Genomic DNA, 13,856 nt, shown 5'->3' on the forward strand with positions numbered 1-13,856 from the left:
CCCTGCTCAGACTCCCTCACCCCTGGCTCCGCTGAGCTCTGTACTATCTCAGTCTGTCTCTGATTTTGGATGCTCACACCTGTGATCGCTTTCCAGAGCCTAACAATATGGCACTAAGCCAGAAACGTACAATTCTGAACTTTACTTCCCTGCCACAGGGACTGTTTCAGTGCTATTCCATTATCTTCTTAATGTCACCTCTGGCTTTCCCAGTTTCAGCACTGTCTCTCTGGAGATATGGATTGGAAGATCCAGCTATTTCCCTCTCTCTTCTGTGACCTCCTCCTGTCAATGGAGGCTGGGGAAAGGCTGATATTAAGTCTCCCCTAAGCCCATGGCCATCAACTCTGAAAGCTCTGTGGCCAGGTGAAATCTCTGATTCTTTATCAAGGAATTTACTTTACAGTGGGGTCATGGGAGTGCTGCATGTAGGGAATAATACAGAGATTGAGGCAGCAACATTCAGGCAAGTGAATACAGTCTAAATTAGGGTAAGATCAGGTTTCAATCAGGTACATATATGATTTCTTTTTTTTTTTTTTAAAAGAAGCCACCTATCCTCCTTCCAAAGAGCAGAGACAGGCACCAGACAGGGTCTTTCTGGAAACATTTATACTGGAAGGGTAATGAGCCCTTTAAATGGAGCTCTGAAGAGTGCAACACTTTACTAACACCATTTAACAACTTATAATTTTATTATCTGAAGCCATAGGTCATGTTAACTTGTTCTATTGTAAATGGAAAACATCCCCTTTAACTCCACACAGTTACGTCACAATTTATTTAAACAATTATAGTTTTCTTCAAACCTTCCAATAACATGGACTTTAAAGAGGGAATCTGAAAAGTCTGAAATTTCTGGGAGAAATGATCCTTTTGAATAGTCTATGTTTGATGACTACATAATCTGTATTTCTATTCCCGATGATGTGAACTGGTTTTCCCACTGAGATTTTTGTTGGAGTATATTATTCTGTTGAATATCTTTTGCAAAAAAGAGTTTAAGAAGTAAATTTCCCAAGTGCCTGTACATTCTAAACGCATGAAACTTTCAAGAAAAGTTTTGGATGTAAATAACTTCACCATCGCACGGCCGTGTCTGTCTCTCCCACCCCTTCCTATTGGTCTGTTCGGAAACACTCTGTTTTGAGTTTTTGGAGGGAGTGAGTTTCCCCCAGCAGCACAGGAAGCGTAAAGGGGAAACCGTTCTATAAGCTGACACTCAGATGCAGTGGGTTTACGGTACCATACCTGAGAGAGATGGAGGAGAGCCAACAGGAGTTGAAGGGTTTGATGAAAAGCTGTTGTTAGTGTGATCTGGAGAATAGATCTTAAAACAGTGGGGAGAAAAAAAACAACAACAAATCCTCATTCATTGGGAATATATATGCCACAATTTAAACTACGAAGCATTAATGTGATTCATCCACAAATTCCAAGGTGCAAAATACACTTAACAATCAACTACAGTACCAATATTCTAAAATGAAAAACTTAATTACTTTTTCAAAAGAAGAGTTCTTGAGCTGCTCGAAGATACTGGGGGGAAAACTGAACTGAGGTCAGCAGACCTTGGCTCTGTCCATTTCTTCCGGTTTCCTCCTCTGGCTGCATGGCCATGAAGCTACACACATACACCAAACCTCTCTTTCTTCCTCCATAAAACAAGAGGTCGGGCAGCATTACATCCTAAGATTTTTGCTCAACTCCTTCTTCATTACATTTAAGGTATTTGATTCCAAGGCAGAAGGACGCTCAGTCTAAAGAAAAACTTTTCCTTAGCTCACAAGGCTACCATAAATCAAATGCCCCAATGATAAGGAGAACCCAACTGAAGACTAAACGTCAGAGCAACAGATCTCTGCTTATATTTACAAATGATCACGTTTAGCTTTTGAAGACAATACCAGGTACACTCCCTCAGACAAGAAAGGGGTGCCATTGGTCATTGGTGAATATGGAAGAAATGCTGGATATTAGCTTCCTGGCAGTGGGCAGGCAAAGCAGAGAAGCCAAGTGCTAATGAAGCAACAACTGAACCTTGGTTACGGTCATTTTTTAAAAGTTTCTTTTTCAAAATGTTTTAGAACTACCCTTTGGCAAAGTCAGTCTTAGCTGGTCAATCAACGAGCCCCCCAGTGACTTTAGAGAAAAATAAGACATCAGGATAGAAAACCTATACTCTTAAAGGCCCTAAGAATATCCACAAATCCATAACTGAGTATCGCTTGCAAGATGGGAGAGACCAGCCATCCACTGGAATCTTCAGCATTCTCTCTTCAATTTTTTCAATGATTATTATGCAAGGAAGCTAGTCTTTCCAAAAATCAAAGCTATTTGCCATCCATTTTCTAAAGTTCTAAATGTCCACTTCTGATTAAAGTTCACCCGTCTGCCACGGTACATCTGAAGTCCAAGGTCAACATTTCCTCACCGAAGCAAGTGCTTTCCCCAAAGCATCGCCAGTCTGGGAGCTGCCTGCTGCCCCGCTTCCTCTATTTGCTGCAAAAACAAAAGGCAGAATATGAAAAGCCAGACGGTGAGACGTCGAACAATTTTCTATTCCTGGTCCATTTACTCACAATTTAATTGCATTTTTAATGCTAATGACAACACATTAATATTTAATTAGCATTAATTTGTTTGCTGAGGTAGATGTCAAATATATTCATGTTACATTTTTTTTTAACAGATAAAATATAAACCTGACACCTTGGTTTAAAGATAAAGTGTTTCAGTTGCTATTACTTTTCCCCTGGTTGTCTATGAGTGGTTAAGTAGTCAAGAGTAGCAGGTAAGCATATGAGGCTCACTGCTAGAAAGTACACAGTGCTTTCAGACCTCTGAAGCTCTCATAGCTTGCCCTTATTTATATTTTATATAGTAAACTGAATTCACTTCACGAATAAGAGTTACATCTGCTTTCAAATTGAAAAATTAATTTTTGCTATATAGCAAAGTGAGATACTTCTCTCAGAGTTCCACAATAAACAAAACAAAAAAATCTGTAACAGGCCTGGAAGCTTCCTAGGAGAGAAAATATTTTTAATATTTTAAGGAACATATAGTCTCCACACATTTTAAAGTCTGTGTTCATATTTAAAGAATTTGAACTCTGATGCTATTAAAAGTCAATATCATCTCAAATTCTGGAGGTAAAATAAGTGTACATGATGATGAAGCCGCTGCTGCTGAGTTGCTTCAGTCGTGTCCGACTCTGTGCGACCCCATAGACGGCAGCCCACCAGGCTCCCCCGTCCCTGGGATTCTCCAGGCAAGAACACTGGAGTGGGGTGCCATTGCCTTCTCCGGATGATGACGCAGTCTCTACTATCTAAACACCAGTGTTTTTATCCAGAAGATGGATGAATAAAGGGTACAGCCGGCCCTCTGTATCCACAGATTTTGCACCCAAGGATTTAATCAAACTCTGATCAAAAATTTTCAGAAAAAAAATTCCATACCCTTCCAAAAAGCAAAACTTGAATTTGTTGGTGGTGGCAACTATTTACACAGACTTACATTGCCTTGAGTATATAAATAATCTAGAGATGATTTAAAGTATATGAGAGGATGTGCAAGGGTTATATGGGCTTCCCTGGTGGCGCCAGTGGTAAAGAATCCACCTGCAATGCAGGAGATGCAAGTTTGATCCCTGGGTCAGGAAGATCCCCTTGAGGAGGAAATGGCAACCAACTCTAGTATTCAAGCCTGGAAAATCCCATGGACAGAGGAGCCTGGTGGGCTACAGTGCATAGACTTGCCAAGAGTCACACACGGCTGAGCACATATGCAAGGGATATATGCAAATACTGCACCCTTTTCTATGAGGGACTCGACTGTCCTCAGATTTAGGTATCTGCAGGGGATCCTTGAAACATCCCCTCGGCAGGATATTGAGGGAAGGCTGCCTGTTAATAACAGGATATAGATTCAAATACATAGTTCAAAATCAGCTCTAATAAACAAGGGTTTTCTTTAATTGAAGGATAACTGCTTTACGGTATTGATTCCTGTTGCACATCAATAGGAATCAGCCACAGGTGTACGTATGTCCCCTCCCTCGCACTTCCCACCCCTCTAGGTTGTTACAGAGCCCCTCTTTGAGTTCCATGAGTCATACAGCAAATTACCACTGGCTATCTATATCACAAATGGTAATGTATATGTTTCCCTGCTACTCTTTCTATTCATCTCACCCTCCCCTTCCTCCCCCCTGCCCTTGTCCATAAGTCTGTTCTCTATCTTTTGAAAGTAATTTGCCTTTATAAAATGGTACAGCCAGTGGTGTTCTTCTCTTAGATTTATTAAGGCCTCAGCATAAGCAAGTAGATATAATATTTAAATAAAACCTATTAAACTCTAGGGGAAAATGTCACTATTTTGTGAAATAAGAAAAGGAAATACTAAATCAATGGGTTAATTCAAGCAAAATTTCATTATACATTTAAACTTTTTAAAAAACTCCCAGCCTTATCCTCAACCCAAGAAAGTACTCTTTCTGGCCAATGTGTCATCTTCAGCTTCCAGATCTGTAAAATAAAGTCATGGGATCAGCTCTCAAGTGGTCAAATTATCTTTGTCTCTAGGTTATAATTTCATCCTCCTGACCTCTGCTTAGTGTAGTTAAATTATGCTTGTTATTTTTATATATTTACATGTTGGGTATGACCGTTCGATAATCTTTTGATGTTTGCTTTATTTGATTAACAAAACTCACCGCTACATTCGTTTGTTAATTACTAAAACTGAAAGAAAGCTGTATGTAATGAAAAGAACATAATCACCTTCTGACAAAAAAAAAAGAGGAAAAACTATTCTTTCTCACATCACAAATTCATAATGTTAAAAATATATTAGTTGTTAGTACTAAGGATTTTATGTGTAAGAAAGTTCTCTGAAATGAGGGCCCAACATCATACAATGAACTAGTGGAAGGAACATACAGATATCAAGAGTACTAAAAATACTCAATATAAAGAGATAATTGAAATTATTATCTGGTGTGAAAGTAAAAATTTCTGCATCAAGGAGTTCTTTTAAAACTGAAGACAATTCTAAAGGAAAATAACAAGGATTCTGAAAACACAAAGAGCACTAACATTTTTCAGCATGTATTACCATGGTATTTGGAGATAATTATACATACATTTTTTTCTTCCCTTCCAGAAGCAATATTATCATTATTCTTAAAATTAGGCTTATCAGTCAAAATAATTTGGATACCTGCTTGACTAGAAAACAGACCTTCATGAAATGACAATTCAGAGCCACATCAGAAAAAATTACATTATCTAACAAAGAAAATAAACCCAACTAGGATAAGATATTGTTATAGATAAAATTTGCTATGGTAGCTTTCAAAAGATTAATTCTTTGGTTTTAAAATGAGAATAGTAAGGGTTTTAAAATATATTAATGAAACCAAATTAGGAAGAAGTGAAAACCAATAAAAATATTTTAGAGATATGTTAAAAAGAAATTATACTCCCAATCTATCCCGCCTCCCTCCCAACTTTCCCTCTCTGGTAACCATAAATTCATGCTCTAAATCTGTGAGTATGTTTCTGTTCTGTGTTACTGTTCTGTTCACTGCTCATTTGTATCTTTTTTTTTTTTTTTTGCTTAAAGATTGACATGTACACACTGCTATATTTAAAATAGATAATCAACAAGGACCTACTGTAAAAAAAATGTCCAAATCAAAAAATAAATTATTATGGCATAAAAATCCTACTTTAGAAGAGACAAGATACAATCCTTATGATCTCTTCATACTGCAGCTTTCTAACTGAACTTTCTGTTGGTCCCTGTTTTACACAGGAGGCATGAGAACTTGGGGGTATAATAAAAAGACAGAATTTAACTCCTTACCTCATACTGTCATGAAAATGTTTCGGAAAACTACAAAGACTACTCATGGAAGTCACTGATAAGAACAGACTCTTATTTTTTTTTTAAATATAGAGCCATTCTACCTGCAACAGCTGGAGAATCAACCCGAGGGTTCAAATTTCAAAGCAGTTTATTGGGACCAGTTTGCCTTTACACTTGGAATGCCTTTTGTTCTGTTCCAGGCAACACTGGAGAAGACACATTTTCAAGAGTCCTTAAACATGTTAAGCTACACGGATCCTCCTCCTAAAGACTCTCTTTTTAGTTATGTGCCTGATATGTCAAAGGGCATAAGTAATCAGAAAGTGAATATATATTTAATACTCAAATAGCAAAATTTCTTCTATATTGAGTAATGAGTCACGTTTAGCAAACCACACTTCTCATTAAATGTGTGCACATCAAATCTACTTTTCTACCTTTCATGTAACAGGACTTGATTACTATTCTAAGCCGGAGTGTTTGTTAAGGTATTATGAGAAATTACCAAAATACCCACATAACAGAAATAAAGAGAAGAACTACTGTCTCTGCTTGATAAAAACTGGATTGATCTCATGTGATTTTAGCTCTTAGCAATTTCCCTAGCTAAAGAGAGGGGAAAAAAAAATCAAGTCTCTAAGTAGAGCTATAACATGAATATGATTGAAGATGAGTAATTATTAAGAGGAACTGTAATCTGGTAGGAGGATTCGACACTGCCAACCACCCAAGCATTGTTCAGATGGCTTGAACACAGGTGCTACTGCTGGCTGGAAGATGGGGTAGAAAGCAGGGTTAGTCTTCTCAGCTACAAGTGGGACCACCCTCAGTCTCAGTCTCCACTTTGGAGAAAATGGCAATTCCCATTAGAACACACGCTGATCCAAACATCAGGATAAGTGGTATCTTGGGGCTGACTACTGAAAAACCAGAATTTGGAAGATGTGTTATCCCTTTATTGCGCACCCAGAACCCCAGGCTGGGTGCATCCTGAAGCTATAAAAGGATGTGTGTGCTCAGCTGCTCAGTCGTGTCTGGCTCTTTGTGGCCCGCCAGGCTCCTCTGTCCATGGGACTTTACAGGCAAGAATACTGGAGTGGATTGCCATTTCCTCCTCCAGGGGATCTTCCTGATTCAGGGATCAGGGATCAAACTCCTGAGTCTCCTGCATTGGTACGCGGATTCTTCATCACTGAGCCAAGGGCCAGCGCTATAAAAAGATGAAGTGTAATTCATAGCGTCTGCCTGAAAGAAGATGACAGTTTTAAAATTTAGGTTTTTCTGAACTGTGTCCAAGCAACCCTCATGTTATTCAACTAGTAGAAACAGCATAATAATGTCATGAGCTTCTCAACAAAGATAAAAGAAGGAGAATTCCCAGCTCTCCTACAACCTACAATATTAGAGGAAGAACTCAAGTACAGGCTACCCAACACTGAACTTTTAGCAGGACGGATTCCTAGGAATTCAAGGGGGAAGCTGGGCCCCATCAACCACGTGCAGGAAATGGATGAGAAGACTTAAATCACACTGGTTTATTGTTCTCCGTTGGTGGTCTTTTTAACTAAGATGCCACAACGCTGCTGGATAAAATTCCTATTGCTCTTATGCTCTGTGCCTGTTCATCACCCAACTGTATTTGAAGGCTCAAGATTCTTGTAAAAGATAAAGTGAATCTTATGCGATTATTCTCATAATAAAATTACTGTGAAACCGGGTCCTCAAGGGAAAAAGGACATAATGTTTCTACTAGAAAAGCCACACACTAAAACCCATCATGTCATAGAAACATGTCATTAGAAGTGAAAGTTGGAAGCCAGATTAATTCATGAACCAGATAGATATTCCAGGGTAATCTTTAGCATATGTTGTATTCCATCAATCTTCATAGGCTGTTCCTTCAACACTGTTTGGTTTGAGGTTTAAAGACATGGTGAATACCACGCATTAGACAGGCTGGTTCAAGACTAACAAAACAATAACAGTTATTGTAAGCATTATGCTAGCTGTATGCCCAATTCCCTCTGAGAAAGGAGGGTGTGTTGCCCCCAGCCACAAGCGGTTACATCCCTGGAATGTACACCAATGGTATCTCCCCTTGGGGAACTGGAGCATTCTCCTTCGTGGGTAGTCACAGGGGACTGTGTGGTGCTAGGTGGGTCTCTCAATCCTTTTGAAGAGAAAAAGCTATTGGGTTTTGCAAGTAGGAAAGAACTATGGAGACAGCAGGCGCCTACTGGGTTGGCCGGAAAGCTGGTTCCGGTTTTTCCATAAGATGCTCCATGTACTATGCATGTGCCTCCAATCTCCAGACATTTCTTCCCTCTAGAGTTGGTAGCTAATAACTTATTCCATTTCCTCCTCTGGACACTTGCTCACAGGTAGAAGCTCTGAACTGCAATGACTCTAAAGCACACCCAGCTAGTGTTACACTGAGAAAGTTTCAGAAAGCAAGTTGAAAGGCTCTGATGGTGGTAACTCTTGAAGCCCTCAGACTCAGCTTCTGTCCTTAACTGGCCACCCCATCAGTTAAACGGCTAAGAATCCACGGTGTGTCCCATGCATTTTATCTGTATCATTCCAGAGTGCTTATGGAGAAGGCAATGGCAACCCACTCCAGTGTTCTTGCCTGGAGAATCCCAGGGACGGGGGAGCCTCGTGGGCTGTCATCTATGGGGTTGCACAGAGTCGGACACGACTGAAGCGACTTAGCAGCAGCAGCAGCAGCAGAGTGCTTAATCCACCCTCCTAAGTCAGACGTGTCTAATGCACTCTAGCATTTGCAGAAAAGCAGTGGACTGCATGCTGCAAGTAAAATATCTTACTGTACAATTCTTTCAAAAATCCATGGATGAATGTGACATTAACAACAACAACAACAAAAACCTCTGTCATTAACACAATCAGAGTCGGTTTTGCCCTTCCTCAGCTTTTCTCAAAAAATGACACCAGGCATAAAAGGGCAAAAGAAAACACAAGAGACAATGACCATCCCTCCAAGTCAAACACAAGCCATCCCAAACCTCCGTGAGCGTATTCCATCTCTTGAGATGCAGGGGACAGATCCAGAGGCAAGGGAGCATGTTTCCAGACAGGGTACCTGCTGATGGGTCCAGATTTTACAACTCACTCCACAAGCATTTTGCTCTTCTATGATTGGTTGAGGACAGTCACCGACTGCCAGGAAGACACAGTACAACGTGGAGCTGTGATCTTCCTCTCGACGGAAAAAGCCTCTTCCTAAGACACCAACGCCATTTATGAAAAGCCTGCACTGCCTTGCCACTTTGCACCGAGAAAACTTGAAGAATGCGATGTCCACGTGTTAGTGCTTGAACCCCGTTCTTACGGCATTAGTATTGCTTACAGTCATTTTCTACAGAATCATGTGTGTAATCTCAAACATGTGTCAGGCTGTGTGTTCCCTATTTACCAATTATTTCATTAGCTCTGTTTGTTCTTTGAGATACAGGCAATGTAATATTTCTTTATTTCCTGTATTTCAGAATGAGTGAGTATATGCCAAATACTTTCAAAAGTCTACAGATGTATCCTATTAATCCATACTGTTTGTTAGGGAAGTTATCACTAACATCAGAGATCTTCTCTTCTTGGTCCACAGACATGCTGCCACCCCTGCCTTCTACCACACTCTGAAAAATCAAACCAAAACCTAGGAGAATTAAAATGCAAAGAATAAAAAAAGTGCAAAGAAACAGGCGTGACTTGGACCTCGTGCAAATATGAAGGCTTATTATTATACTTGAATTCTCCTATGTATTTTAACTTAAGGAATTGGGGGATGTATTATTTTAAGGATGAACATTCTAGAATGTTCTCCCTTAAAGTAATCCTAAAGTAACAAGTATGTATGCAAATTAATAAAGATCTATTCCTCCAAAAAGCTGAATTACCATGTCTACTTATGTCCCGAAATGATTGTAAAGCTTTCTCACAGGTTGCTAGAAGATTTTGACAAGTACACTCATGATGGTGGAGTAATTTATGCAATAAAGTTGTTCCTAAAAAGCTTTCTCTGGATTCCAGAAATCTCACACTTCTCTCATTGAAAAGTATAGCTCCTTTATTATTGTCTAGACCCTCCCTCCACTTAAACAGGGCCCTCTGGTCTGTATAGTAAGTCCATCTTAACATAGTCGGGCCCTATGTATTAGTATGTAGAAGTCACCAATTAACGCTCTACCCGCCCAGACAAAATAAAAAAGGAGGGTAGACATTCCTGTTCATCCACAAGCCAGTGATGAGCCAATCACCTTAAATAAGGTGAATTCCATTCCAACTGAGACTCGTGGCCCTGCTGACCACAGGGCATGGAGCATAATCACACCATCTCATAAGATCGCTTTCTTCCCAAGTCCTGGGGACTCTTACAGGAACTGTTTGGCAAATCAGTCAACACAACTTTTTTTTCAAACAGTGCCTAAATTTGCTTTCCTCAGCTCAAGCTTTTGCTCTACCTTTCTACCTTCCTAAAAAAAGAAAATTACTCAAACCACAAATAGACAGGAAATCTGCCTTGTAAAAGGATGAATGACCGGTCATCCTTCTTTGTAACTAAGACCTCATGACTGCAGAAAGGGGCTTTCCATTTGTCAAACCACACTGAAGTGAAATATGCTTTTCTCACTCTTTCAGTTCTGCACTTCTTTCTTTCTTCTTGTTTTTCGGATCTGCCAAAACTGCACTGATAGTTAGCAAAACTTCCCCGCATGACCTTTGTCCATAGCTCTCCAAGGTCAAACTGATACAACGCACCGGTAGAGGCTTTATTATGGAAAGTCACAAAAATGGAAACTATTTCCTAAATTCGCCTCTCAGTGAGACATGGCAGTGAAAGGAAGGGCTGCTAGATGGCTCAGCTCAAGTGTGAAGTGCATTATTGAGTAAGCAGGGACTGTATTATTTAGGCAGAATTACATTTACAACATTTCAAAACACATCTCTTCTCTTTCATCAAAAACTCTCCCCCTCATTAAGTGATTCATCCCACTTCCCCAAGTTCCAGAGACTATCCAAAGAAAATTTTTAAACAACTGCAAAGAGCTAAAGGAACTACTCTTCTGTCACACATTCTTATCTTTAAAATGTACAGTTAGGGACTTCCCTGGCAGTCCTGTGGTTAAGACTCCACGCTTCCAATGCAGGGGGCCAGGATCAATCTCTGATCGGGAAACTAAGATCCCACATGCTGTGTGGCTCAGCCAAAATAAATAAATAAATACATATTCCAGTCTCAGTGCATGCTTAGTCGTGTCTGATTCTTTGCGACCCCATGGACTGCAGCCCGCCAGACTCCTTTGTCCATGGAATTTTCCAGGCAAGAATATTGGAGTGGGTTGCCATTTCCGCCTCCAGGGGATCTTCCCGACCCAGGGATCAAAACTGTGTCTCCTGTGTCTCTTGCATTGGCATGCGGATTCTTTATCATGAGCCACCCGGGAAGCCCCCCAAAATGAAAAATAAATGTACAGTTAGTGAACTCATCACTAACTGGACCCATGGGAAGGGATCATAAGGCCGAGTTAGTTGTGGGTTTGAGCTGGAACCAGAATAGGTGGTGAGCAGAGGAAGTCTGAGGTTTTAAGAAGACCCTGCAGCTTCAGACTGTGCCTCTCATCTGAATGACAAGGTTGTTGAAGGCAGAATCAGAGGGTGGTGGCTGCCTCCCCACAGGGGCAGCCTACCTAGCTCTTTCCTCAAGAGAAGAGTGTTCGCGGGGTAACCGTCCATCCTGGGAGAGGACCACAGTGAACATCACAAAAACTTAGAGATGATGGCTTCGTTTATTCGACAGGACACTCTGCTTGGGTCTTGACTCATTAGTAATTTTGCTGAGAGAAAGCAGCAAGTAAATTCTGGCTCACTGATGCCCAGCCATCTCCTCTCCCATAAGTCTGCAAACACTTCTTCCTGTCTGGAGGATTCCACAATGCTGCATCCTCCAGAAGGTAAAACTATCTAATTCTTAATAAGTATGTCTGAACATCACATGAACTAGTTTCCAGAAGACAGTGGTGTATGACAGTGAAAAGCTTAGCATGGTGACTGGAATCTGAGAATGGTCAGTAACTCCTATTAAGAGCTATTACGCCTTCTATCTTACTAATTTTCAATGGCTCCTCTTAGAAAAGTTCACTTTATTAGCTGTTTGAGAGTGTGAGAAGTATGTGTTGATCTATTCAAACTTGGTTCAATCTAATCACTCACGGTGGAGACAGTCAGCCAAACAGCAGTTTCTTGGAACAAAAAGAGATTGCAGTCAAGATAATGACGATTTCTGTTTGGCTCATTTGTCCATGTGATAAACATTCATGGCTCGATTACTCTTCAGTGATGGGACTGGGGGTAGAAAAAGAATTCCTTGATGATTAAACCCTGACACTGGTTGTCAGCAACAGAATCGGCGTTTCCACAACTCACCCATTATACTGTCTGTCCCGTTGGCAGGAGGTGTACACGATGAGCTGCTGTAATGGTTGGTACCACTACGGTGGAAAGTGGACATCGGAGGAAGACTGGAATTGATGTCTGCTGACGAGTGTGATGGATAGCCCTGTGGCAAGAAGCAGAAAAAGGAGGCCGTGTTCAATCACAAAATATTTAGCGGCTCGGGTTTCTAATACTTCTTTCAGAACTCTTCATTTTACAATAGAGACAGCCCTCAAAATATCCAAGAATACATCTTGCTTAGATCTGACAGCTTTCATTTTTCAAGTAATAAAATACAAAGATGTAGTTGGTTTGGGTTTGCATCAAAGCTAGAGGAATATAATGGCAATGCTAAACCTTGAGAAACGGTCACCACCTCTAAATATGAAAATTATTCCTTAAAAGCAGGTCTGGGACTTTAGCAACAATAAAAGACCATCACTACCGTTATTCTTCTGTACAGCCTATTGATCAGGTAAGAAAGAGCCCATAATGTAATGAATAAAACTCCAGCATGACCTGCAGGGTTCACATGACACTTTACCCTGACCTTTTGAAAACTAATTGGCCAAGAATAACCAGTCTCAAATCTTCCCGACAAACTGGATCCTCCTTCTGAACTCCAGCAACAACAAAACGGTAAATGAAAAACTTGAAAAGCAGTTAATGATTGAATCTCTCTCTAAAGTATCAACATGCATAAAGCCTTACGTCAACGACTATGTTGAATTACCCTGGAACAAATGAAATGAGAACTTATTTTATGTCCTTCCTTATAGGTTCTGTCCCTTAGCAATTCACTGTAGAGTTGATCATGAAAAAGAATATCTTTCACAGAATGCGTTCAGACTTAGCTCTGGGTATGACTCTCATACTAGCAGTTATATGGCATCTCACAAGTGCCTGGAAGGTGACAAATTAGTTGCTCCCCAAACACCTGCTTGCTATCCAGTGAGCAGATCAGTAAGAGGAATGTGGTTATTTACAAATAACATAGTTATTCACAAAATGGAGCTATTTTCTTTTTCAAGCTACAGTAGCTTAAAAAGTAAAGCTCACAGGTATCTGACTATATGACAGACATGTAAAGGAAAAATATTTAAGTTGAAATACACTTTTTCCTTGTATGTCGTGTATTAGTGGGTATGCGTCTTAAGTATGTCACTACTGGAGATTCTGTTGACATTAGAGTTTAGATATGATGCTGAAAGTCAGGGGAACTTAAAGCCCAGACATCTAGTCACAAGACGTGGACCTCCTGTATCACAGGATCCCCTATTTATTTGGTGAGGCCCATCTTGGGTTCAACCTCTCCCCTGAGGATCCCTTCCTACTTCCAGCTCCTTCACCATCTCTTCTCCCTGATGCATTTACATTCTGCGCTGTCCATGCAACACTCAGTTGCTGCTGCTGCTGTTGTTTAGCTGCTCAGTCATGTGGGGGCTCTTTCGCAACACCATGGACTCGTAGCTTACCAGGGTCCTCTGGGATTTCCCATGCAAGGATACTGGAGTGGGTGGCCATTCCCT

At 40.4% G+C, this 13,856-nt stretch overlaps 1 protein-coding gene across 22 annotated transcripts in view; it reads right to left on the minus strand.

The window, feature by feature from the left end:
• The window catches only part of TCF4 (transcription factor 4), a 386,429-nt gene that overhangs the window by 38,274 nt on the left and 334,299 nt on the right, over positions 1-13,856 (minus strand). For all 22 annotated transcript variants that reach the window (XM_055559678.1, XM_055559659.1, XM_055559664.1 and 19 more), the window contains 3 exons: positions 12,319-12,451; positions 2,435-2,502; positions 1,252-1,330 (listed from right to left, as the gene is read on the minus strand). In XM_055559678.1, the coding sequence (XP_055415653.1) occupies positions 1,252-1,330; positions 2,435-2,502; positions 12,319-12,451 (280 nt within the window). The remainder of the gene's footprint in view (positions 1-1,251; positions 1,331-2,434; positions 2,503-12,318; positions 12,452-13,856) is intronic.

This window comes from Bubalus kerabau, chromosome 21 (assembly GCF_029407905.1).
Source record: "Bubalus kerabau isolate K-KA32 ecotype Philippines breed swamp buffalo chromosome 21, PCC_UOA_SB_1v2, whole genome shotgun sequence".
In the NCBI taxonomy this organism is placed as follows: domain Eukaryota; kingdom Metazoa; phylum Chordata; class Mammalia; order Artiodactyla; family Bovidae; genus Bubalus; species Bubalus kerabau.